The sequence below is a fragment of the Sphaeramia orbicularis genome, chromosome 7 (genome assembly GCF_902148855.1).
Source record: "Sphaeramia orbicularis chromosome 7, fSphaOr1.1, whole genome shotgun sequence".
Taxonomy (NCBI): Eukaryota; Metazoa; Chordata; class Actinopteri; order Kurtiformes; family Apogonidae; genus Sphaeramia; species Sphaeramia orbicularis.
In genome coordinates, this window is record NC_043963.1 from 3,576,130 (window position 1) to 3,602,109 (window position 25,980).

The window sequence follows — 25,980 nt, forward strand, 5'->3', positions numbered from 1 at the left end:
GCTCCGGTCAGGTTTCGGTTCCTTCACACCTTCTCGAAGGGGAACATGTGTTTCTCTTGGCCCCTCTGCTCCCGTTTGGTCGTCTTCCTCTTGGTTCCGCTGGTGCTGCCTCCGTCGGCGTCCGTTTGTCTGTTCTGAGGCCAGGACATGGCCAGAGTCTCGGACGCTGTCTTAGCTCCAGGACTTTTGTGCTCCACCGTCTCCTCATCTGATGAAAAGCCTTCGGCGCGGTCCTCGCCACCTTTGGTTTGAGCGCCGAGGCCCTGGTGCTTTTTCCCGTAGCGTTGTTTCAGACGTTCGCGGATCAGGAGCCCCTTGACCAGCAGAGTCCAGTTGGACAGCGCCCTCTTCTCACGTTTCTGGGGAAAAAAGAAAACAAAAGGTGTTTGACGAGGGTTTGGAAAAGGGGCTAAAGGTCCTTGAAAAGTCATGGAAAAGCTTTGAAAGTTTGTCTGTGATCATGTGTAGGAGCTGTGGTGCTTTACTTGAACTTAGTCGGACATCTTCGGAATTTTGTTGAGATCATTTTGGGCTGAACCTGAACTAGAAGGAGTCTGACATCCCTATACAACAAGAACTTTTACCATTTACCCTGGATTATGAACAACCTCAGTGCATTTCCACAGAAATTACCCAAAAAAACCCAACAAAAAAACCTCAAACTTCCTTGTAGGGGGTGGGACTTTTCAGAGTACCTGGAATTCTCGATGGGGGGGGGGGGCTGTGTGTTGATGAATGCTGATTGGTGGAACACACTGTCAGCGTTCCACATGTACGTTCACCTTCCATGTTTAATTCAGTGGCGTCTGTGAACTAGTTTATTCCACTTCTGAAAGTTTCACCTCATTTGTGCAAAAGAAGCAAAAGAAGAGAAGCTACGAGAAGTGGACGACCACGATGATGTCCACATTCTTTTGGGAGTTTTTACAGACAAAGAAATTCAGTGAGACTTTGAGTCGGCAACTTGAAACGTGACTAAACCTGATCTGAACACATTTCTCAGAACTTTGAAGTGAAAACACAAACCACACAGATTAACAGGAATTCATTTACCAGGTAAAATAAAAGTTCCTGAAAGTGTTGGTGAAAAGCAGCTGATGAAAACCTTTGTTTGGTCATTTATAGACGTGTACTTGTAATTATTATAAGAAAATCAAACAGGAGTCTTCTACATTCTTATTTTCCCTGGAAATCTTAACAATTTGTCTCACTGTTACTGTTAATAATACTACTAATAATATTACTACTACTACTAATAATAATAATTATACTAACATTACTAGTACTACTAATAATAATTGTAATAATATTACTACTACTACTACTACTAATAATAATGATACTGGTTGATTTTGTGGTTGATGTGTGTGTGTTCTCACTTCTTCCCCTGATCTTCATAGTTTGGTTTTATTTTCGAACATCAGCTCTAACATGAATCCTTCAGTCCTGTGGGTCTGAAGTGAACTCACCTCTTTCTCCTTCTGTTTCTGCAGTTCCTGGTCTTCTGTCCAGGCGGCTCGGAGAACCTCCTCATGTTCCTCACAGACGATGTAACCGTCAGTTCTGAAACACAGTCAACATTTAACACATTTATCGACTGTCTATAAAGGCTTTACGACCTATGAATCAATATAACTTATATGATGTTCTGGAAAGATTTCCAAAAAAAGTTGTAAATTTTAAGGCTGAGAGTCATTTAGAAGGAAAAGAACAGAAAGTAAAATAAAATGCAGGTACAGACAAAAATACTAAAATACAGTCCATACTATGCAGTAATAAAAGGTGTTTAGTATTAAATACAACAGGACTTAAACCTCATGGAAGTGAATCCAAACACCTGCAGGTTTTCTACATCATCCATAAAACCACATTCTGTTCCTTCTTTGCGTCTTTACACCATTTTCATCTCATTTCATCATCTACATGTTGACTTACACGGCGTGGGAGTATCCTCCGTGGAAGTCGAAGCCGGTGACCGCCGGAGCGGCATCCAGGTCCAGTTTCCGGGCCACGCGGTGCAGGTTGGGCAACCGCAGGTGAACGCAGCCCACGGGCAACATGCAGGGTTTAAACAGGTAGACGTTACCGTAGTCGTTACGAGGAACCTGCAACGAAGCACAGCAGACGTTTAGATGTTTACACAGAACTGTCCTCCAGTATTTTAGTTTAATTATTCGGATAGTATTTAGTTAATTAGTGAAATTCTCATATTATATCAGTGTCACATTTCAGGTTTTTCATGTTTGTTCTTTTTATTCACATTAGTTATGGATATTTTATAGATGTAAACATTGTCATGATATAATTTTCCTTTTTTCAGTGTTATTATTTTACTGGTTCTGATCCACTTCAGATCATTTTGGGCTGAATGTGGAACCTGGACTAACATGAGTTTAGTCAAATCCACCTCATTCAGTTCTTTATAACCTGCAGATCACCATTCACTGTTGACCTGGTTACCGCCCTGGTTAATGTCCTGGTTATCGTCCTGGTTTGTTTTGGACATGCTCAGTAGACGCCTACCTTCCCGTCCACAGCGATGGGCGGCTGGTATTCCTCTGTCTGCCATTCACCGAACAGAGGCAGGTCTTTCTCGTCCTTCATCTCTGACATCATCCGGGCTTTACGGGAGCGGTTGGAGAAGCCCTTCACCATCTGCAGACACAGTTACAGACAGAACCCAGACGTCATCAGAGATCAACCATTCAGACCAATGAGGCTTCACTTCACATCAGATTAACACACCTGGATTTGTCCCCAGTACTTCCATGTCTTTTTATACATATTTATACGGGTTAATCTGATTTATTTCATTGTTTTACATCAGCACGTGTAAAAATAATTAAAATCATAGTAAAACAGAAGTTACGTAGTCAAACATGAACTGAAGACAATAACAGGAAGTTTCATTCTATCATCACTATGTGCGTATGTACTCGTCTAAACCAGGGTTTATCGGTTATCGTATTTCATACACAAAAATAAACACATCAAATCTGACTATTACAATAATCTGATTAATACATTATTGGATTTTTATGGCAATGAGTCTGTTTCCATGACCATAAAAGTCTGATAACTGGGAATAATCAGATAATTGTAACAATCAGATCAGATGCATTATATACACTTATGAAATGCGATAATCAGTAAACCCTGGTTTAGACGCTCCAGTCCATTATTGGATTATCTTTTGGAGTTCGTGTGTACATAGCGATGATAGAATCAAACTTCCTGTCGTTGTCTTCAGTTCACATTTGACTTCATAACTTCCATTTTCTAGGATTTTAATAGTTTTTCCACATGTTCAGATGGAACAGAACTAAATAAATCAGTATTGGGGACAAATCCAGGTGTGTTAATCTGATTTATTATAATCAGATTACACTGTTTACATGATCACTAATAATTTGATAACTGCAGAAATCAGATAATGATCAGAGTATCATCACACAAATTCTATAACACAACAAAAATCCAAAGAGTGAGGATCACTAAACTGATTTAATGGTTGTTGAGCAGAAACAGGACGTGATAATTCTACTACTGACACATAGAAGGCTGAAGCTTTTATGACCAAGGCCTGTTCAGACATGCAGCTGAAGCATGTGTTTCCTCCTCACCTTGTACGGTTCTTCACCCAGTCTGACGGTTCGAGCCTCTTTCAGCCACGTGTCTCTGGAGTGGAGGGTGTGGACGCAGTCCCTGAAGACAAGACAGGCTTTCAGTGAAGGATTTAGGGTCAGATTAACAGAAACAATATGAACATTTATGGACACAGACAGTTTATTTCAGTAATGACTGGTCTAAGAAGAAAACAGCACAGAGTAAGAACGAATATAAAACTGGTGAGGTTTAAGATTTAATAACACAGGTTTCAGGAAAGAAACAGGAACACAGACTGAAGAACAGGAAGAAGGAGAGGGAGGAGGAGGAGATGAAGAAGAAAAAGAGGAGGAGGAGAAGAAGAAGGAGGAGAAGATGGAGGAAGGAGGGGGGAGCAGAAGAAGAAAAAGAGGAGGAGGAGAAGAAGAAGGAGAAGATGGAGGAAGAGGGGGAGCAGAAGAAGAAAAGAGGAGGAGGAGAAGAAGAAGGAGGAGAAGATGGAGGAGGAGGAGGGGGAGCAGAAGAAGAAAAAGAGGAGGAGGAGAAAAAGAAGGAGAAGATGGAGGAAGATGGGAGGAAGAGGGGGAGCAGAAGAAGAAAAAGAGGAGGAGGAGGAAAAGAAGAAGAATAAGAAGGAGAAGAAGGATGATGAGACAAAGGAGAAGGAGGAGGAGGAGGAGAAGAGGGAGAAGAAGAAATAATAATTGCTTGAACACCGTCTCAGCCCCTGAATATGTCGGTAACAGCTGGTTGTCAACGGTAACGTCTGCTTTAATTCCTGAAAGCTCTAATCAGGACATCCCAGACCCGGTCCTGGGTCCGGTTCAGAACCGTGGACCGTCCCTGTGCTTGGGTTCTGACCTGGAGTACACGGGTTCTCCTCTGCAGTATCCCAGCACGGCGGCAGACGGAGGGTAGACGGCCTCGTACTTCAGCAGGTGACGCTTCAGAGCGTACAGAGGATGGTTCTTATACTCAGAGATGGAGACTGGGAGAGGTCTGTTCAACAGCCTGGACTGGAGCTGGAGGACACAGAGACGGACGGAGAAGGATGGAGACAGACGAGGATGCATGGAGACAGACAGAGACGGACGGAGAAGGATGGAGACAGACGAGGACGCATGGAGACAGACAGAGACGGACGGAGACAGACGGAGACAGACGAGGACGCATGGAGACAGACAGAGACGGACGGAGAAGGATGGAGACAGACAAGGACGCATGGAGACAGAGACGGACGGAGAAGGATGGAGACAGACGAGGATGCATGGAGACAGACAGAGAAGGATGGAGACAGACAGAATCAGTTATGAAGAGGTTTAATATCTGGTGTTTTAAATCTGTTTTCATCTGCACAAGGACCAGTAGTGGACCAATACTGGACCAGTATTGGACCAGTATCGGACCAGTATTGGACCAGTGGATGGTAGTTACCTCCGCCAAGGAGGTTCTGTTTTTGCCGGCGTTGGTTTGTCTGTTTGTCTGTCTGTGTGCAAGATAAGTCAAAAAGTTCTGGATGGATTTGGATGAAAATTTCAGGAAATGTTGATACTGGCACAAGGAACAAATGATTACATTTTGATGGTGATCGGTGGTGGGGGGGCACTGATGTGCCTTGGGGGAGGTCTGCGCTCTCCGAGTGCTTGTAGTTTGTAGATAAATCTGGAGAATCCCATCTATTCTCTCTGATATTAACGATTATTGTTCATAAAGATTAAATCCTGAAAATTATTGAACATTTTGTATTTTTTGAGCTGATGTGGTTTAGGAGATTTAAGCAGAAAAAAGAAAATCCTGTCCCGTGTTTTTTTCATTTTTAACCTGTCTTCACTAATATTTTTTTCCTCATCTTCTCTTTTTTAATCTCTTTGTCTTTTATAAATATATTTTACCTGTCTTCTCTGATTTCTTATGCCTTTGTCTTTTTTTTTTTTTTACCTGTCTTTTTTTTACCTCTTCATCTCCTTTTTTCTTATCTCTTTGTCTTTTGTCTTGCCTATTTGTCTTCTCTTTTTTCTTTTTTGTACCTCATTATCTCCTTTTTTTCTTACCTCTTTATCTTCTCTTTTTTACCTCTTTATTCTCTTCTTTTTTCTTACCTCTTTATCTCCTCTTTTTTAACCTCTTTATCTACTCTTTTTTCTTACCTCTATCTTTTTTTACCTCTTTATTCTCCTCTTTTTTCTTACCTCTCCTCTTTTTTACCTCTTTATTCTCTTCTTTTTTCTTACCTCTTTATCCCCTTTTTTTAACCTCTTTATCTCCTCTTTTTTCTTACCTCTATCTTTTTCTGACCTCTTTATCCCCTCTTTTTCTTACCTCTTCATCTCCTCTTTTTTCTTACCTCTTTCTTCTCCCTTTTTTTTCTTACCTCTTCGTCTCCTCTTTTTTCTTACCTCTTTCTTCTCCCTTTTTCTTTTTTTACCTCTTCATCACCTCTTTTTTCATACCTCTTTCTCCTCCCGTCTGTCCCGTTCGTCTTCCGGCCTCTGCAGCGTCTCCAGCGTCTCCTCCCACCACTCCTCGTCCACCCGTCTCTTCCTGGACGTGGTCATCCAGGTGGGGTCGTACTTCCGTCCCAGGTCTTTGACGAACCCGTCCTCGTCCACCGACACCACGTACGTCAGCGGCTGCGTTGCATTCTGGGAGCAGAGCTGAGGTACCCCCACGCCGTGGTCCACGTCCACGCAGACCCAGGTCGAGGTCTTGTCCAGGTAGACCTCCAGCCACTGGTCCGTTCCAGGTCCAGACCTCCCCTTCCTCCTCCTCTTCGCTCCGTTGGTCGTCGTTGCTTCGTCTTCGTCGTCTTCTTCCTCGTCTTTCGTTTGTCTCTTTCCTCCGCCGCTCCGTCTCTTACTCTTCCCTTTCGCCTTCTTCCCCTTTGTAGATTCCACCTCTTCCTCCTCTTCCTCACTGCTCGCCTTGAACTCCTCTTCCTCACTGCCCTCGTCCTCCTCCCCTTCACTGTCACTCTCCTCTTTGTAACTGACCTTGGAGGCGACGCTTCTCCGTTTCAGGTTCTTCGTCCTCCTCCCTCCTGCTGTCTTCTCCTCCTCCTCCTCCTCCTCTTTGACTCCTTTCTTCTTGGCCTTCTTCCCTCCTCGGCCTCCGGGGTTTTTCGCTCCTGGAGCCGGTCTCTTGGATCCAGGAGAGGCCTTCTGCTGAGGCGGGTCGGTCTCAGATGGATCCTGGACTTTGAGGTTCTTTATTTGAGCATCGGATGAAATTTTAGCGCCTTTACCCTGGAGACAGAACGGAATGATGTTGACAATAAAAAAAGAAAAGTCACACCAAGATAAAACCTCTGAGCAAAATGACAAAAAAGACCTAAAACTAAATGAAAATAGATAATAATAAAATAATAATAATAAAAAGATGGAAATGATGTAACAAAAAGAGAAAACTGACATAAAAGTTGCAAAAAGATATAAGATGCAAAAAAATGAAAATACAGTTAAAGAAGCAAAACAACAAGAACAACCCAACAGAAAAGATAAAAATGACAAAAAAAAAAAACAATAAATAGTTCCAGTGTCCCTGTACGTCAGCATCTGTTCTATGTGAATCAGTCCCAGTTGAATGTGTGAGGTTGTCAGTTCTGTTCTATGTTCCAGTCCTGTGGTCTGGATGCACATCAATCTAACTATAGAAGTGGGCGGGACTTTCACTGGAGGAGAACTGAACTCATCCAATCACAGTCCACATATGATTTCTATCAGTGACCAATAGGAACTAGACTGATATCTGGAACCATTTACATTATAAACCATCAACATATGGACCAGTAGAAGGAAAAGAACATTTAGAATATTTCAAAAGTTCATCCAAACTTTAAAGAAACTCAAAACTGTGATCAAACTTTGTCCCAAGGAAGATACAAATAAAATCTGAAATGAATCTAACCAGCATTTTCATCGGAGAAGATATTTGAAGATATTGCTAATGAAGATGCCAAACACAACACTTTCATAATACTTCATCTATCGACCAGTGAGATAATGAAAAAAACAAAACAGTTGCAAAAAGACAGAAGTGACGTAAATGACTCAATAAGACAAACTTCAAAACCACTAAAACACCATTCAAATGTCCCCTACGACGAACAGACCCAGACTGGGATGGACGTCCCACTGACCTTGGCTGGTGGAGGTTTGAGAGGAATCGGCTGCAGAGACAGAACCAGGCGACAGAAGAGCTGCAGAGACCTCAGGAACAACAGGAAGAGCTGAACCAAAACAAACAAACAAACAAACAAACATCAGCTGAGACAGAAGAGCTGCAGAGACCTCAGGAACAACAGGAAGAGCTGAACCAAAACAAACAAACAAACAAACAAACATCAGCTGAGACAGAAGAGCTGCAGAGACCTCAGGAACAACAGGAAGAGCTGAACCAAAACAAACAAACAAACAAACAAACATCAGCTGAGACAGACGAGCTGCAGAGACCTCAGGAACAACAGGAAGAGCTGAACCAAAACAAACAAACAAACAAACAAACAAACATCAGCTGAGACAGAAGAGCTGCAGAGACCTCAGGAACAACAGGAAGAGCTGAACCAAAACAAACAAACAAACAAACAAACATCAGCTGAGACAGAAGAGCCTTTGCCTTGATGCCTTCAAGTTGGTTACTATGCTCCTCAGAGGAGAACCAACAGATATTCAAAATCTTTTATTCCTTCAGCTATCACACTTTTAAACTCTGACAGAAGCCATTTTAGTCATTTTATATGACTTTTTTTTCTTTTTTTAAATATTGGCGGAACCATTAGGGTCTTTTAGTCTTTTAGTCTACATTGGTATTTATTGATTATTTATTGTTGATTATTTAAATGCATTTATTCGTAGTTGCTTTCAATAGTCCTGTATTTGTGCACTGACTTATTTATGTTTGTCACATTGCACTTTGGATGTGGGCTGATGTCTGTGGTAAGCTGCAAATGAATTGCCCGTATGGGATAAATAAAGTTTTCTGAATCTGAAACAGAAGAGCTGCAGAGACCTCAGGACCAACAGGAAGAGCTGAACCAAAAACAAACAAACAAATATCAGCTGAAACAGAAGAGCTACAGAGACCAACAGGAAGAGCTGAACCAAAAACAAACAAACAAACAAACATCAGCTGAGATGTCAGTTAAAGAAATTTCAGATTTTTCAGGGTATTCACACTTTTTTGTGAAAGGACAGTTTGTAAATGGAAGAGAAACAACAGCACTTTTTACCAATACTCTGTCGGTTATTAAATGTTGTGTGTATTTGCAGATCCACTGTGATCTGTTCGTTAGAATGAACGTGTGTAAATGATAAACTGAGGCAGAATATTGTTAAGACTCCACTAAAACTGCTCACAGTTCTTCATATTATTCACCTTTTTAAAAGACAGTTTGTAGACATCAACATTTTCTTGATATAATTTTATTTTTTTCACTCTCAAACATGGTGAAAAAGTTGGAGTTGATGTTTTTTTTTTTTTTTTTTTAAATATAGATTATTAAATTATTCTTTTACTGGTCTGACCCACTTTAGATCATATCGTGCTAAATGTGGCCCCTGAACTAAACTGAGTGTGACAGGCCTGGTCTAAAGTGTAGGAGGAGGCTCGTACGTGGGTCATCTCCTGGTGGGTTCTGGCCGACAGACTGGCCAGGCGACGCTCCAGCAGAGCCCGGGGGTCCGGACGATCCTCACAGGGAAGGTCAGGGTTCAGGGTGAAGGTGACTCTGAACCTGGAAAGACAACAGACGGGTCACACAGGGGTTTGAACGCAACAATCTGCATCACAACACACACACACACACACACACACACACACAAACACACACAAACACTCACACACACACACACACACACACACACTCACACACAGTTACAGAAAACAGACTTTATTTATCAGTCAGATTTACATCAAAATGAAAGTTCAATGCAGTGGCTGAGGAGGAAGAAGGAATAAAAACACACACTATATATACAACATAAAATAAATATGTATATAAAATCTGTGTATAAAGTAATAAAAACTATGATTCAGTAATAAAAACAAAATATATAAGAGTAAAGAAAATGACCAAAAAACAAAGTCCGATCAGATTAAAACCTAAAACATGAAGTGAATGTGGTAAATGATGCTAAAAACCACACATTTTATCTACATTCAAGTGTTGAGAGAAGATTGACAGACGCAGCAAAAGTAACTAAGGGGTGGGGCTTAGTGAATATTTGCACATTTATTACCCCGCCCCTCGAGGGAGTCAACGGCTATTGTTTTTGGTTGGGTTTGTTTGTTTGTTTGTTAACACTTAAAAGCAGCAAAACTATTGGCTGAATTCATTCCAGGTTTGGTTTATAGATTACCAGAGACCCAGAATAGATTTCATTATATTCTGGGAAAAGCAGGTCAAAGTTAAAACATTTTTATGAATTTTTAAAATCTTTTTTTTTCTCCCATTTACTTATAATGGGCGAAATTTCAAATGTCTATAAAAAACATCAATTTTGTTTCAATTTACTTCAAACTTGACATATATATAGAGGTGAGTGATATGACATCAGCACACACACAGACATGATGACATCATCCACGACAAAATAAGATACAATATGTGTGAGGGGCGGGGTTTATTGTGCCTGGAACCACTTATTATTATTATTATTATTATTTACATACTTCTATAACTTCTTACATATCATTGTTAGGCTACTATTACTATTATTACTCTATTATAATATTGTTAACTATATGTAAATTTCAATATTGTAACATAATTACTTATTTATATAATTACTTCTTTATTGATTATGATTATTATGTACATACTTCTATAACTTATTACTTATATATTGTTGTTAGACTACAATTACTATTATTACTCTATTATAAATATTATTATCTATATGCATATTTTAATATTGTAACATAATTACTTATTTATTGATTATGATTTATTATTATCATTATTACTAATTTATTATTTATTTCTAATAGTTCTTTCTATTGTCCAACTGCCTGTTTTTTCACTACTGTTACTATAGTTATTGTTTTTACTATTTTCTTTCTTTTGTCTTGTAATATTTCTTATGTATCTAATCTAATCTAATCTAATCTAATCTAATGTAATCTAATCTAATCTAATCTAATCTTTTTTTTCCTCCAACCTTTGTTTATTTAGAGTTTTGCAGAAATTGGACAATACAAACACTCTATCATATCCTCCTGAGACCCAGAAAAGTACAAGTTTTGGCTATTTTATATTGAATAATTGCCTTATTTGAAACAGCACAATGCAACAGTGTTTTCAGATGCATTTTTAAATCTTTTTTATGGAATGTCCTCTGCAGTGGACTGCGTTGTTTTTGTTTCGTTTTTTTCTTTCTTTTTTTTTTTCTCAATAAAGCTGTGAAACTCTTGTCCCCTACAGAGGACAAAAATGCATTGCTGGGTCTCAGGAGGGTATGTGACAAAACAACTGAAAATGAATTGTTGCACAATTTTCTTGTTTTTTTTTTTTACACATATACAAAAACAAAACAAACAAACCCAAGAACAACTACATCAGTCTTCTCCACTAACATAAAAATAAGGCTTGAAAGGTTTACATTTAGAATACCGATGCGTTATGTGTTACATGAAGTAAACTGCTGGACAGAAAAACAAAGAAGAGGACCAGGCGGAAAAATGAGTATAAAGGTCCATCTGGAACAAGAGGGAAATAAGTTTTTTTGATGAGTTGAAACAGAGGATTCCAGATTTGTGACAATTTATCAGCAGGGGCATAAAGTGTCCTTCGAATTTTTTTCCAATTTGAGGAAATACAGGACGCCTGTTTTTTCACTAGTGTTTCTATACTTACTGTTTTTACTATTTTCTTTCCTTTTGTCTTGAAATATTTCTCATATGTGTATTTAATCTAATCTAATTTAATCTAATCTAAATAATTTGCTAGTGAAAATAGAAGAACAGTGTTTTTTGGAATGAAAATAATGCAAAATTCAGCCTTAAATCATCAAATATAAATGTTAGTTTTCTGACACAGTTTGGGACACTGTTGTGTTTATGACTATTATCCTTTACTTGTAAATTCCAGCTTCATATTTAGTTTGACTCACCACTTGAGGAGTCCGCTGAGGTAGTTCTGGTCGATCCGGTCTTTGGCGACGGTGCTGAAGTGCGGTGGCAGCAGAGACAGAGCGACAGCCAACAGGTCCGGTTCGCAGCACAGGCGGTTCCGGAACCTCCCATTAGCTATCAGGCACAGCAGGTGGACCTGGGGGACCAATCAGAGGCTTCAACCACACAGAACCTGCAGACACTGACCGGATGAATGGGTCGGACCGGGTCGGACCGGGTCAGACCGGGTCAAACTGGGTGAGACTGGGTCTCACCTTGTGTGTGTCGACGAGCAGGTCCTTCTTATAGCGGTTCATCATCCGTCGAAGGTAGTTCTCGAACTCCGCCTGCCTCTTCCGCCTGTCGATCAGAGACGATTATTAGAGAAAACACTAAATAAGTCGGTGTTTTCTGGAATGCAGTTAGAAAGAACATATAAATTCTAAAAACAAATAAACAGATTTTTTTGATGTATTGACCATAAAGATGAGATGATCTGTGTGTGAGGAGGAAGAAGATGAGTAGGAAGAGGAGGAAGAGGAAGAAGAAAAAGAGGAGGAGGAAGAAGAGGAGGAAGAGAAAGAGGAGGAAGAAGAAAAAGAGGAAGAAGAAGAGGAGGAAGAGAAAGAGAAATAGGAGGAAGAATAGGAGGAGGAAGAGGAAGAAGAAAAAGAGGAAGAAGAAGAGGAGGAAGAAGAAAAAGAGGAGGAGGAAGATGAAGAAAAAGAAGAAGAAAGAGGAGGAGTAGTGTTCTTCTCTGTTGCTGACTCTCCTTCCTCTGTTCATTAGGTCTGTCTGGTATACGCTGTACAGACTCCTACTGTGGTTCTACTGTATTTTTAAATTTTTTTTTTTTTTTACCCGTAAACCGTCGGGTTCTTACCGTTTTCTAACCTCCGGGGTCTCGATCTCGATCTGGACCGGCTGAGACGGCAGAACTGGTTCCGATGGTTCCACTGGACCCAGAGGTTCGGCCAGTTCTGATCCAAACAACAGCTTTGCATCAGTCACATGTTGGTCCTGATAAACCAGGGGTGTCAAACACAAGGTCCATGGGCCCACTCCGGCCCCCCACAGGGTCCAACCAGGTCCAACCGGGCCCAGTGGGTGAATTTACAGAGAACAAACATTAAACTGAAGATATTTACAGTCAAGGACGTTGAACTGATCTGAGTTCAGGTTCCACATGTCCACTTAAATACTGCCATAATAACATACAAATTATTCATCCATTCATCTGCTGAACCACCTTAACCTTTTGAGGGTCACAGGGGCGGAGCCTATCCCGGTTACCAATGGGTGAAGGCGGGGTTTACCCTGGACGTGTCTCCAGTTCATCACAGGACGACCAATGAACCAATCACACACCTGCAGGTGATTTAGATGAATTCACCTGCAGTGTTAGTGCATGTGTTTGGACGGTGGGAGGAACCTGGACAGATATTTTGTTCCTTTTTATTCATATTTGTTCATATTTGTTCTTTTTTTAGGGGACGTTTTGTCCATTTTTCACATTATTTATAGGTTAATCTGTTATTATTTTACTGGTCTGATCATATTGGTCTGAATGTGGAACCTGAACCCTGTGACAAACAAACACATCAGGACCATCAGGACCATCTGGACCAGGTTCAGTCTCTCACCTTCCACCTCCTCCCAGTCGTCCTCATCTTCCTCACTGTCCTCCTCCTCTTCCTCCTCCTTCTTCTTCACTGGTGCCTGAGCTGCTGTCGTCACCTCACTGAAGTCGCCGTCATCAGACTCCGCCCCCTTTTCCTCCTCCTCCTCCTTCACTGGATGGAAGTATTTACTGGTCGACCCGTGAGATGAACGAGGCCTGGGTTTGACTTTTCTCTCAATGGTTTCATCTTTGTCTGAGACGCCGTTAACAAAGAAACACAGAAAAAACAAAAGCATATTATCTGAAAATCTGAAAACTGAGACTGAATTTGTTTCATGTTTGTCATGTTGTGATCAGACGTAAAAGGAGTCTAACTGTATTTCAGATTAGTGCAAAGGAATTAAGGGTGGGCTTTATTTACTTTACTCAATTAAATAATCAATTTATATCAATTATTCATAATGTCACTGTTAACACACACCTTCACCCACACAACAACAACAATAAAAAGACCAACAACAACAATGACAACAATAACACTAATAATAATAATGACAAAAACAACAACAAAAATACCAACAACAACAATACTAATTATTATTATTTATCATTTATAATTACTTCATTTTAAAAACACTTTTAACACTTTACTTATGGACAAATACATTTTAATCACCTCTTACAAAAATGACTAAATTTAACATTTTGATCAATGAACTAATTGATTATTATTGATCATCTGTGACAGTTTCTGATTGATCCGTTTAAATCCACTGTGGTTTCAGTTCAATTTTTAATGTCAAACCTTTGGCATATTCTTGATTTTTTCATCTTATTCACTGGAAACATGGATCATCTCAGCCCTTGTATGAAACCAGGTCATAATGTTTATACATTTATTATCTGGTCCGGTCTGGGTCTGGACCTGGACCATGTTGGTCAAGACTTCAAAAACACAAATATGTGGATTTGATCATGTTAAATAAGTGTTACTATTGGACTCTTTTAATTTATTTTGCAAAAGCCACTCAAAGTAAACACTGAACCTTAAACTCACAGACACAGGACGGTTCGTCTGGACCTGGACCTCCTGTTGGACCTGGTTTCATCACATTTAACTAAAGAATAAAATTAATAAATATGATTTGACATAAATGATGATATTCTGTCAGTTTTATCAGAGAAGAAGCAACAAGAAAAAAACAACCTGAAAACAAAGGAATCCACCAGACACAACCAGGTCCAGGACCAGATACAGGTCTAGGTCCAGGACCAGATACAAGTCTAGATCTAGCTCCAAGTCTAGATACAGGTGTAGCTCAATATTCAGATCTTCGTTTACATATGGGTCAAATCCTGATCTCCCAGCAGACCCATGTCCAGACCCAGATCCAGATCTGTGTACAGACCCAGGTCCAGGTCCAGGTCCAGGTTCTCTCACCTGCCTCCTTCTTCTTGTTCTTCAACTGGAGCCTTTTCTTGGTCTTGGTCTCGGTCCTGGTTTCGGACTCGGTTCCGGACTCCTTCCTTTTCGCCATGCCTTAAATCCAGCTCGTTCCGCGGATCCGGGTCGGTCTGAACTCGGTCCTGGGTCTCAGCAGGTCTGCACGAACCCCACAGTGAGTGAAAACAGCGGAGAACCTGAAGTTACTTAACATCCATGAACCCGCTTTCATAACCGGATGTTTTTGAGTGACGGGCGAATCTGTGTCGTCACATCCGGCGCGTGAATCTGACGTCATATGCAGTACTTTTCATGTCTTCTTTGCGCCTTAAATCCAAACCAAACAGAAGGTTCACCTTTTTCCAGGTGTTTTCAGTATTTTTAGTTTTAAATCATGGTTTTACTCGGACTTTTCTATTAACTGGAGAAGCAGAGCCTTGATGCAGTACCAGGTTTAGACACTGAGGGGCGCTGTTGTGTCTTTTTTCACGGACCTGAAACAGGTGAGTGAATAAACACATTCACAGATGAGGAGTGAAATTTAATGAACAGCTGATTCATGTGGGATTTTTTATGTGGTTTTATTTTTATGTTTTGTCAGCTTGTTAATTTCGTTGATGTTTTTCTTTTTTATTGCTGTTATTTGTCATTTCTGTTCAGTTTCTCTGTTATCTTCATTTAACAGAGAAAGTTTCCATTTCTGGGTTATTTAGTTTATTTTGTCCTTTTTTCCCCATTTTGCTGATTATTTTGGTGTTTTTTTAAAATGTTTTTGTTGTTCATTCATTCATTCATTTTCTGATCCCGCTTTATCCTCACTAGGGTCACGGGGGTCTCTTGGAGCCTATCCCAGCTACATAGGGAAGGCGGTGTTCACCCTGGACATGTGACCAGTTCATCACAGACTGAACATACAGAGACAAACAACCACCCTCACATTCACACCTATGGACAATTTAGATTAACCCATTAACCAATCAGAGCATGTGTTTGGATGGTGGGAGGAGCCAGAGTACCTGGAGAGAACCCACACAGACATGGAGAACATGTAAACTCCACACACAAAGGTCCCACCCCCATGGACTGGTGTTGGACTCGAACCCAGGACCTTCTGTCTGTGAGGCACCAGTGCACCACTGTGTCACCTGTTTTTGTTTTTCATTTTGTTATTTTAGAATTCTTTTTCCTGTTGTCTTTCTTCTGGTGAATGTGGCACTTGTACTGTTTTATTTAATTATCTTATAATTGTATTTATTGATACATTTATTCTATTTATTTAGTTTGTTTTGGCTCTTGTCCTTATTTTTTATGCATTTATATTTATATGTATTTATTTAATGTGTGCATTATTTTTCTTATTTTCTTCAAATTTATTTAATTATTGTTATTTTCTGATTATTTAAAAAAAATTGTCAATATTCACTTTATGTTCATGTTCTGTTTTTTTTTATTTTTATTTTTTTATTCATGATATTTTTCATTTTTGCCCACTTTCTTCACATTTTCTTCATTAGTTGATCATTTTCCTTTTCTGTTCATCTTATGATTTTATTACTCATATTTTCATTTTCTTTTCATTTTTCATTGTTTTGCTTTATATTTAGTTATTTTTTTTTTATATCTGTTTTGTTCATTTCAGACCAGATTGGTGATTATTTCCCCCCAATTTCTTTCATTAATTCATCTATTTCCTTGATGATTCTCTTCATTTAGTTTATTTTGTTTTTTCATTTTTGTTCATTTTGTTCATGATTTTATTCACTTTGTTCATTTTCTTGATTATTGTCTTCATTTTAGATCATTTGACCTAGAAAAAAAAATGTGTATAACCAATGTTGGTGTTAATCATTGACATATGACAGGATGGAAAAATAAAAAAATAACTATGCAATTATTATTTTGAAATTTTGAAAAAATGTTCTTTGTGTTTTTTATATCAAATAAGATGGTTTGTTTATGTTACAAACATGTCATTTAAAGGGTTAAAATAATGACAGTTATTGAGTATTTCACATTTTTGTTTATGGCTCAAGTTGATGGAATACAAAAAAAAAAAAAAGAAAAACAAACTGAATGAAAAACATTTTGACATTATCATGGTACTGGGCAGATTACACTGACAGACGCTCTTTTAGTGTTGAAGGACGGACCTGTACAGGTTACAGCAGTGGTTCTCAGTCTGGTTTTTGTGTATTTGGAGGATGACCCCCCCCCCCCCCCCCCCAACCCCAACAACAGTGTAACAGTGGTGCAGTTAGAACTTTTATTGAAAGAAACATCAGTGTTTGGGTTTTTATGGGTTAATATACATGTACATACACAAAATATCCAGTTATTCTAGGAAAAACAAAACAAAACAAAACAAAAAACCAGGCATCATTAACCCTTTGTAGTTCACTCATAGAAATACTCTGAAATTCTAGATTTTAACCTAAGTGTGTTATTGGAGGACAGAACAAGACTTTAGTACTTTTGTGATATTAAAAAAATTATGTAGAACATCAAGGTCAGTGAAGTTACTATATTTGGTTCCTTACCCATAAGTGGCAAAAAAATAAAAATCAAATAAATAAATAAATAAATACATAAATAAATGTATATATACACAAGAAAATCTCATGTTAAGTGAAAAGAACCTTCCTTTGGTCCCATTAGACCCCCATGCGTGCTGGTCCAGACCCCTGTCCACATCCACATGAGCCCTTTGAACATCATTCCTTACATTAGTTCCATTACTTCATGGAACCGAACAAAGCAGGTGGACCTGACAGACCCTGGAGACCACACTGGACCTGACAGACCCTGGAGACCACACTGGACCTGACAGACCCTGGAGACCACACTGGACCTGACAGACCCTGGAGACCACACTGGACCTGACAGACCCTGGGGACCAAACTGGACCTGACAGACCCTGGAGACCACACTGGACCTGACAGACCCTGGGGACCACACTGGACCTGACAGACCCTGGGGACCACACTGGACCTGACAGACCCTGGGGACCACACTGGACCTTACAGACCCTGGGGACCACACTGGACCTGACAGACCCTGGAGACCACACTGGACCTTACAGACCCTGGGGACCACACTGGACCTGACAGACCCTGGAGACCACACTGGACCTGACAGACCCTGGGGACCACACTGGACCTGACAGACCCTGGAGACCACACTGGACCTTACAGACCCTGGAGACCACACTGGACCTGACAGACCCTGGGGACCACACTGGACCTGACAGACCCTGGAGACCACACTGGACTTGACAGACCCTGGAGACCACACTGGACCTGACAGACCCTGGGGACCACACTGGACCTGACAGACCCTGGGGACCACACTGGACCTGACAGACCCTGGAGACCACACTGGACCTGACAGACCCTGGAGACCACACTGGACCTCAGACCAGGGACTCACTGTTCTCACTGGAACTGTCACTGTCACTGACCTGTATGTGGAAATGACCAAAACTGGTCACTTGGCTGATAAAGGGTTAAAATACTGGAAGACAGTTCTGTGTGAACGTCCACATGTCTGTTCTGATCCACATTAGATCACATGGGTCTGAACGTGGAACCTGAACGAATGTAAGTTTGAAAGCCCTGCTTAAAAATAAGACTTTTTTCAGCTGTTAAGTGTTTAATCGTATCCATGAACCTGCTGATGTCTTATGTCATAATGTTTCGTATTATAATGTCCAGTGTTCTAAGATTAAAGTCAGAATTCTGACTTTTTTCTCAGAATAATAATAAAAATATACATATTGGGCATATATTGTACCTTAATTTTTTTTTTCCAGTGGCCCTAATCCTCTGTTTATTGATTTAGGAATTTCCCCAAATCTGTTTAAATTGGAAAATGTTGCATCTGGTGTCAAATATGGATATGCGATTAAAATACGATTGATTCATTTTTATTAAATTTTTTTTACATTTATTTATTTATTTATTTATTTAGAACATGCAAAAAAACTAAATAAAACAAATCAAAGCAAAATAAGACAAAAACAAAATAATATTTAAATGAACAGAATCTATCTTCAAGTTCATGCAAGTCTGAATTTTGCAAGAAAAGGAGTAAGAAGAAGTCTAAACTTATTCAATCCAACCCCTCAGTGCTTTTACACCTTTATCATTAACTTAATACAAGAATCAAACAATAGATTTTTCCTAATTTTAGCATCGAAGCACAACTACTCCATAATGCAGTAACTGAATTCTACACAACAGTATGTTCATGTCAGTTCAGCCGCACAAACAGACTCAACAATTCCACAGTTTTCTTCAGTAATTCCAGCAGATTTATTAATTCAACATCATCCATAAACAAACAGGCCTCATTGTCATTACTAAATACTGTGCCTCTCAAGAATCAATTCTTTACATCTTTTTTTAAACTGAATTATGTTTAATGTTTGTTTTATTTATGCACACAGTTTGTTCCACAGTTTTCCTCCACAGATGGTGATACAGAAACTTTTTAACGTAGTGTGTACTTTATGAATCTGTAAATTAAACTTTCCCTGTAAATCATAACCTCCTTCTTTCACTAAACATTTCTTGAATATTACCCGGCAGTCAGTTATTCTGTGCTTTATACATTATTTGAATAGTTTTGAACTCCACAAGGTCGACGAGTTTTCAAGTTTTAGATTGGAAAATAGTGGATTTGTGTGTTCACCAAAACCAAGGTCACTAATTAATTAGATACATTTTTTTACATTGAGTCCCAACACTAATATTAACATAATGTGAGGTTTACTTTGAACTGCATCTAGAAAGCTGATGTTTCAGAACCTGCACTGTTTCACTTTTACTACTGAACAGACTCAGCTCTTCTACTTCCACCACAGTGTGTTTATAGTTTTACATTAAAATTTCTGCTAGAGCTGAAATATTTGACCAGATATTTGTTTTATTGTCTGAATACAAACTGTATCTGACTGTTTTTCTGTTGCAGATCTATTTACTGCTTTGCCTCAACTGAATTAATCGAGTCTGTCTGAATCTGTTTCCTCTGATATTTGTGAATAAAATATTAAAGAGGTTCTGGTTCTGGGTCCAGGTCCGGTTCTGCTGCTGCTCCGGGCGCCGTGCATGGCTTCCATCCCTATATGAACCATCACACCAGTCAGATAGGAATAAAAAGCCATAAACAGCACCAGGAAACCAGAGGACACACACCGGCTTTAGTTTAGTTTGGACCCAACACACACCGACAGAACACAGGCTCAAAAAACAACCCAGGATTTACAAAAGAAGAAAAAAGAGAGTTAAACCTGTTCATTTTTCTGATGAAAAAAGAGGAAAAACAACCTTAAGTTCAAAAGCCAAAACTGACAAAACAAATAGATGATGTTCAAAGAAAACCCTGTGTTTCAAGGTTATTTTAGCAAAGAAAACGAATGAAAAAATTAAGCATTTTGAAAAAAAAAAAAAAAAAAAAAAAAAAAAAATGAAGCTTTTCAAAAAAATACAGTTATATTCAGAATATATATTCAGAATAATAATAATAATAATAATAATAATAATAATAATAATAATAATAATAATAATAAAGAGATACTTGCGCACCTACAATGTAATATGTAAATATTTAAATCTAAATTTATTTAAATATTTACATAAATACCAGATTTCTTTTTTCTCTTTATATTTTATTTGTCACTAGTTTTTGTTTGTTTGTTTGTTGTTGTTTTGTTTTTTACCTGTCTTTTCTGTGCACTTGTTTATTGTTGCTATTAAACTGTCAAATTTCCTCACAATGGAATAAACAGTCTTATTGTTGTTGTTTTTTTTTAAATTAAATATAATTTTTGTATTTTTAAAAGTAATTTTATTGTATTTGTTACAATGACAAAGATATTCTCTTCTCTTCTCTTCTCTTCTCTTCTCTTCTCTTCTCTTCTCTTCTCTTCTCTTCTCTTCTCTTCTCTTCTCTTCTCTTCTCTTCTCTTCTCTTCTCTTCTATTCTAGTTGAAGGCTTACACCAGCAGAGGGCAGCACATCCCTTATTTTCCACCTAACATCTGCATCATGGACTAAAAGTCAGCAGAAATAAAACCATTACATTGACTTTAAATAATTAGAAAAGCATCCCATACATGCAGAAAAAAACCCTCAAACTTCCACTGAAACGAATAAAAACTGGATTCAATTACAAATGAACTGAACTGATGATGAAACGGAAACAAAAGCATAAAAAACTCAACATCAGTGGATGTGAAACAGAACCAGGAGCACAGACCACAGCACCATCTAGTGTTCAGTACCAGGTCCAGGTCCAGGTCCTGGTTCTGGTTCTGGTTCTGGAATGATTATCAGGTCATTTTGCCTAAACCTGCTCAGGTTGTGGCCCCTGTCTCAGCTGTTCTCCTCCTTTTCTGACTTCATCCAACAGTTCGAACTCAGAACAAACATGTTTTTCAGATTCGTTTCATATTCGGCTCCTTTTTCTGTTTTTTTCAATCACAGCACACGATTATAACACAGTTTCAGTCACTTTCAAGCTTATAAATAACCCTCCCTGTCGTCCGTAGACCTGATGGATCCTCCTAACCCAGGGGTGTCAAACATGCGGCCTGAGGCCCAAATCCGGCCACCAGAGGGTCCAGTCCGGCCCCATAAAAAAACTCCAGTCAGTTTAGTTCAGGTTCCACATTCAGACCACTTCAGCGTCCAGTGGGTCGGACCAGGAAAATACAATTATTACAAGTGGTTCCTGGTACAACAAGCCCCGCCCCTTGCACATATTTCACCCATTATAAGTAAATGGGAAGATTTCAAAATTATTAAAAAAAAAAAAAAAATTGAACTTTGACCTAATTTTCCCAAAATGTAATCACATCTATTCTGGGTCACTGGTAATCTATAAACCCGATTAGGTATGAATTCAACCAATAGTTTTGGTGTTAAAGTGTAAACAAACAAACAAACAAACAAACAAACTGAACCAACACCCCTTGCCTTCACTTCTTGGGGGGTGGGGGGGTGGGGGTGGGGGACTATAAATAATGACAACTCCCATTTTTTCTCTTTGCAAATTTTAAACATTTTCATGTAATTTGGCTGTATTTACACTAAAACTATCTTTTCTAAATAAATACATAAATAAATAACCTAAACAAATATGAACCTGAAACGTCTTAAGAAACATAATTCTACCAATATTTTCATGTAATTTGACTGTATTTATACTAAAACAAACTATCATTTATCAAAAAAAAAAAACCTGAACAAATATGAACCTGAAATGTCTTAAGAAATGTAACTGTACCAATATTCTGTTTGTTATTAAATATTTTGTGTATTTGTAGATCCAGTGAATGATAAACTGAAGCAGAATACTGTTAAAATTCGACTTATTTTTATCTTATGAAATTTCAGATTTTTCAGGTTATTCAGTTTTATGTGAAAAGACAGTTTGTAAATGGAAGAGAAAAAACAGCAATTTTATCAATATTAATTTTGTTATTAAATGTTTTGTGTATTTGTAGATCCACTGTGATCTGTACGTTAGAATGAACATGTATGAATATAAACTAAAGGAGAAGATTGTTAAAATTGCACTAAAAGTCCTCTCGGTTGTTCATGTTATTCACATTTTTTAAAGGATAGTTTATAGATGTAAACATTTTCTTGACATAATTTTACTTTCTTCGCTCTAAAACGTAGAAGAAAGTTTGGAGTTGACATTGTTTATATATTATTATGTTATTATTTCACTGTTCTTACCCACTGCAGATCAGATTTGACTGAATGTGGAACCGGAACTAAAAAAAAAAAGACGACTTAGAAAAACAGAATGCAAAGCTGAAAACGTTGAACTTTCATCTAATGTGGTTTTTGGACAAATACATGAACTGAAGCTGCACCTGGATTAGACGAACTGCAGTTTTGTGTCTCCAGGCTGAAAGTGATCAAATATGGACGCTAACTTAGCTTTTCAACCTGTGCGTCAAGCAGAAGTAAGTCATGTCGAATCACTGAAACTGCATCTGTGGTGAAAAAACACCCACTATCAGGAGGTCACGACCTTTTCTGGACTCATCTGCATTTTCCTCCAGGACTGAAATCAGGTTCATACATAAATACGACTCAGTGAAAACACAAAACACCACCTTCAACCGACAGATGTAGACAAAATCATATAAAAAGGCGCAAAGACGGTACAGCAGCACATCCATGTCTATCAGCGACGTCCATTTGAGCTGGAATTCAGTCGACAAACGTAGAATTCACACGCATCAGCGGCTTTAAGGACTGTTTACTGAGGCTGGAAGTGTCCAAATATGAAGGAAAATGTTGAAGGAAGTTGGAAATGCATGTAAATATAAAAGCAAGGCTCATTTTTTGCTCTTACTTAGTTATTTTGGACCTGAATGAACTAGAACTTTGATCTAATTTAGTTTATTTCTACAAATATATGCATTTAATATAAAGATTCAGGACAGACTGAGGCTGAAAATGTCTAAATATGAGGGAAAATGTTGAAGGAAGTTGGAAATGGATGTAAATATAAAAGCGAGGCTCTTTTTTTTCTTTTTTCTTTTTCCTGTTATTTAGTTATTTTGGACCTGAATGAACTGAAAGTTTGATCTAATGTAGTTTATTTCTACAAATATATACATTTAATATAAAGATTCAGGACAGACTGAGGCTGAAAATGTGAGTTTTATCAATTATAACAATCAACAGAACTTGGGTTTACTTGGAGAATACAGTAAAAACTGCTACCACCACTTATATTTTACAATTAGTTTGATTTTGTTGGTGATTATAAGTTAAATTCCACGTTCTCAGGTTAAATAATAAAGTCAAAGCTGCTTAAAAACCCATAAAGACTCAAACATCCACCTTTAACCTAAACCATCTGCTGATCTAAACTGTTTCATGCCTGTAGATCCACTAATTCTATCAGTACATGGAAATAATTGGTGTAAAATACAGTTCTTCATTTTTTCATGGTCATCAGATAAGACCATATTTGGACATTCAGAGGCTCTGTAGTTACCGTGGAAACACCGTCATCTTCTACAACATTCATTCACCAGTAAAACCCATGGGGTTGGATCAGTGACAGTGGATGGACACACTGCACTCACAGAAATAAAATGTTGGAATTTGTTGGATTTAGTTAAAAATGTTTTGTAACTTGTTCCATGAGATATAGTTATTTAAATGGAAAAAGATGTTGCAGATAATTGCAAAAATAACTTACGAATAAATCCAAAGTAATTGTGTCACTAAATCTAAAGTAAGGCGTCGCTTTAACGCTACAACTGAAGAATGACATTTTCTAATCAGCAGTATGAGTTTGGACTGACACAGGTTTTGGTGTAAGTTTAGTGATGGAAGTCCGGTTCTTTTAACCAACTCGATTCTTTCGGTTCATTCGTCTGTTGCGAATCGATTCTGAATCGATGCAGGATGTTTTTTTTAAATTAATGAATAGATTCAGAATTGATTCGCAACAGACGAATGAACCAAAAGAATCGAGTTGGTTAAAAGAACCGGACTTCCATCACTAAACTTACACCAAAACCTGTGTCAGTCCAAACTCATACTGCTGATTAGAAAATGTCATTCTTCAGTTGTAGCGTTAAAGCGACGCCTTACTTTAGATTTAGTGACACATTTACTTTGGATTTAGTAGTAAGTTATTTTTGCAATTATCTGCAACATCTTTTTCCATTTAAATAACTATATCTCATGGAACAAGTTACAAAACATTTTTAACTAAATCCAACAAATTCCAGCATTTTATTTCTTCAGGTGTGTGGTTCTGTTCAGTTAATGACAGACTGGACTGAAAAAGACACTTTATCTTCAGTTTTCTCTATTTTACTCCAATAAACTTTGAATTTACTCTAAGTTTTTATGGACGTCTATATGATCAGTGAATTAAATATAGGGAAAAATACATGATTTACACGGGGAAAAAATGCAAAATGCAGAGAATAATATGATAATAACTGGTGAAAAATCACTTAAGAAAAGTGAAATGAAGTGAAACATTCATTTGGGAACTGAAATAAAAGCAGCTCTGGGTCTTTATGGGTTAATTTTTGTTGATTAATCTGCTTTTTTCGACTCAAAACTATCATTATTAGATTATACACCAGACTCCAGTTTGTAGATTTGCATAAAAATCTGTCTTTTCTGCAGCTGTGGAGACATCTGTACATGAGTCACTCAATAATCAGACTTTTTAAATGTTGTTGCGTTTGCAGGAGCCACATTCTGCGCGTGAATCCACATTTACGCACCTTATTTCCTACCACTTTGAGTGAAAAACCAACTTCCCTGGATGTTTTTTTTTTTTTTTTTCCTGTGAATCCTCCTCATTCTGACACATTTCCGTGAACATTCCTGAAACAAACTGACTGCGCTGGATTAAAAACAGAAAACCCATCTGAGAGCAGATACAGGCTGGAGGACGCGCACATTTCTGCAGGAGTTGGAGGTTTAGGATGATGCACTTCTGCATTCAGAAGCTCCAGGAGAGAGAGAGAGAGAGAGAGAGAGAGAGAGAGAGAGAGAGAGAGAGAGAGAGAGAGAGAGAGAGAGAGAAATTTGGCAAAAAGTGAGAGTATTAAAATGAGAATGAAGCCTGTAACTCCAGACCAGTCTGTTTTCTTACTGTTTCTACGGCTGTAAAAGCCTGAGCCGGCTCCTGACGCGCCTTAAGAGGCTTCACAACTTCAAGGAGCGGATATGAAATAAATCCAATTACGGAGCTGTCAATCAGGCCGCTAATTAGTGCGACTCCAGCCGACTAAGTGGCATCAAAGCTGGAAACTCAAAATAGAGGCGACGAGAGACGCACAGAGAAAAAAAAAAAATCACGCACAACAGGAGATTCGGCGCCGAAACAGAACCGAAAAAAAAAAAGAATAAAAAAAAAAAATATATATATATATATATTTAAAAAAATTATAATAATAAAAATAATAATAATAACAACCGTCAGCCTCGTGCAGCCTCTACACACAGACTGCATGAAGAAAAAGAAGAGGATGATTAAGAAGAAGAGCATCCATCCAGTCTGGTCTAGTCTGGTCTGGTCTGGTCCATCCGAGCCGTGCCGTTCCATTCCGTTCCGTTCCGGGACAGACTCCCACGCCTCTGCGTCCGCGCGGACCCCAGCCCGTGTCCAAACAGGTGGAGTGTGCCTCCTGTTCTTCTGCAGCTCT

At 38.5% G+C, this 25,980-nt stretch overlaps 1 protein-coding gene across 1 annotated transcript; it reads right to left on the reverse strand.

Annotated features, from left to right (window-relative positions):
- Positions 1 to 15,010, reverse strand: xpc (xeroderma pigmentosum, complementation group C). Its single transcript, XM_030138872.1, has 14 exons — positions 14,775 to 15,010; positions 13,356 to 13,586; positions 12,596 to 12,692; positions 11,988 to 12,072; positions 11,712 to 11,869; positions 9,214 to 9,334; positions 7,742 to 7,831; positions 6,057 to 6,848; positions 4,468 to 4,628; positions 3,624 to 3,705; positions 2,524 to 2,655; positions 1,936 to 2,105; positions 1,470 to 1,563; positions 1 to 359 (listed from the first exon to the last, which is right to left on the reverse strand). Exons 1-14 carry the CDS (start codon positions 14,869 to 14,871, stop codon positions 24 to 26), a joined length of 2,646 nt encoding a protein of 881 aa, XP_029994732.1. The 5' UTR covers positions 14,872 to 15,010; the 3' UTR covers positions 1 to 23.
- Positions 15,011 to 25,980: the final 10,970 nt, after the last annotated feature.

What these genes read in the sequence shown, in the direction of transcription:
- xpc (XM_030138872.1), bottom strand. Translation starts at nt 14,871, where the DNA reads ATGGCGAAAAGGAAGGAGTCCGGAACCGAGTCCGAAACCAGGACCGAG. An exon ending in CTCAGCGGACTCCTCAAGTG is followed by an intron (nt 9,335 to 11,711) that starts GTGAGTCAAACT and finishes TTGTCTTTCCAG; the next exon opens with GTTCAGAGTCACCTTCACCC. An exon ending in GGAGGATACTCCCACGCCGT is followed by an intron (nt 1,564 to 1,935) that starts GTAAGTCAACAT and finishes ACTGTGTTTCAG; the next exon opens with AACTGACGGTTACATCGTCT.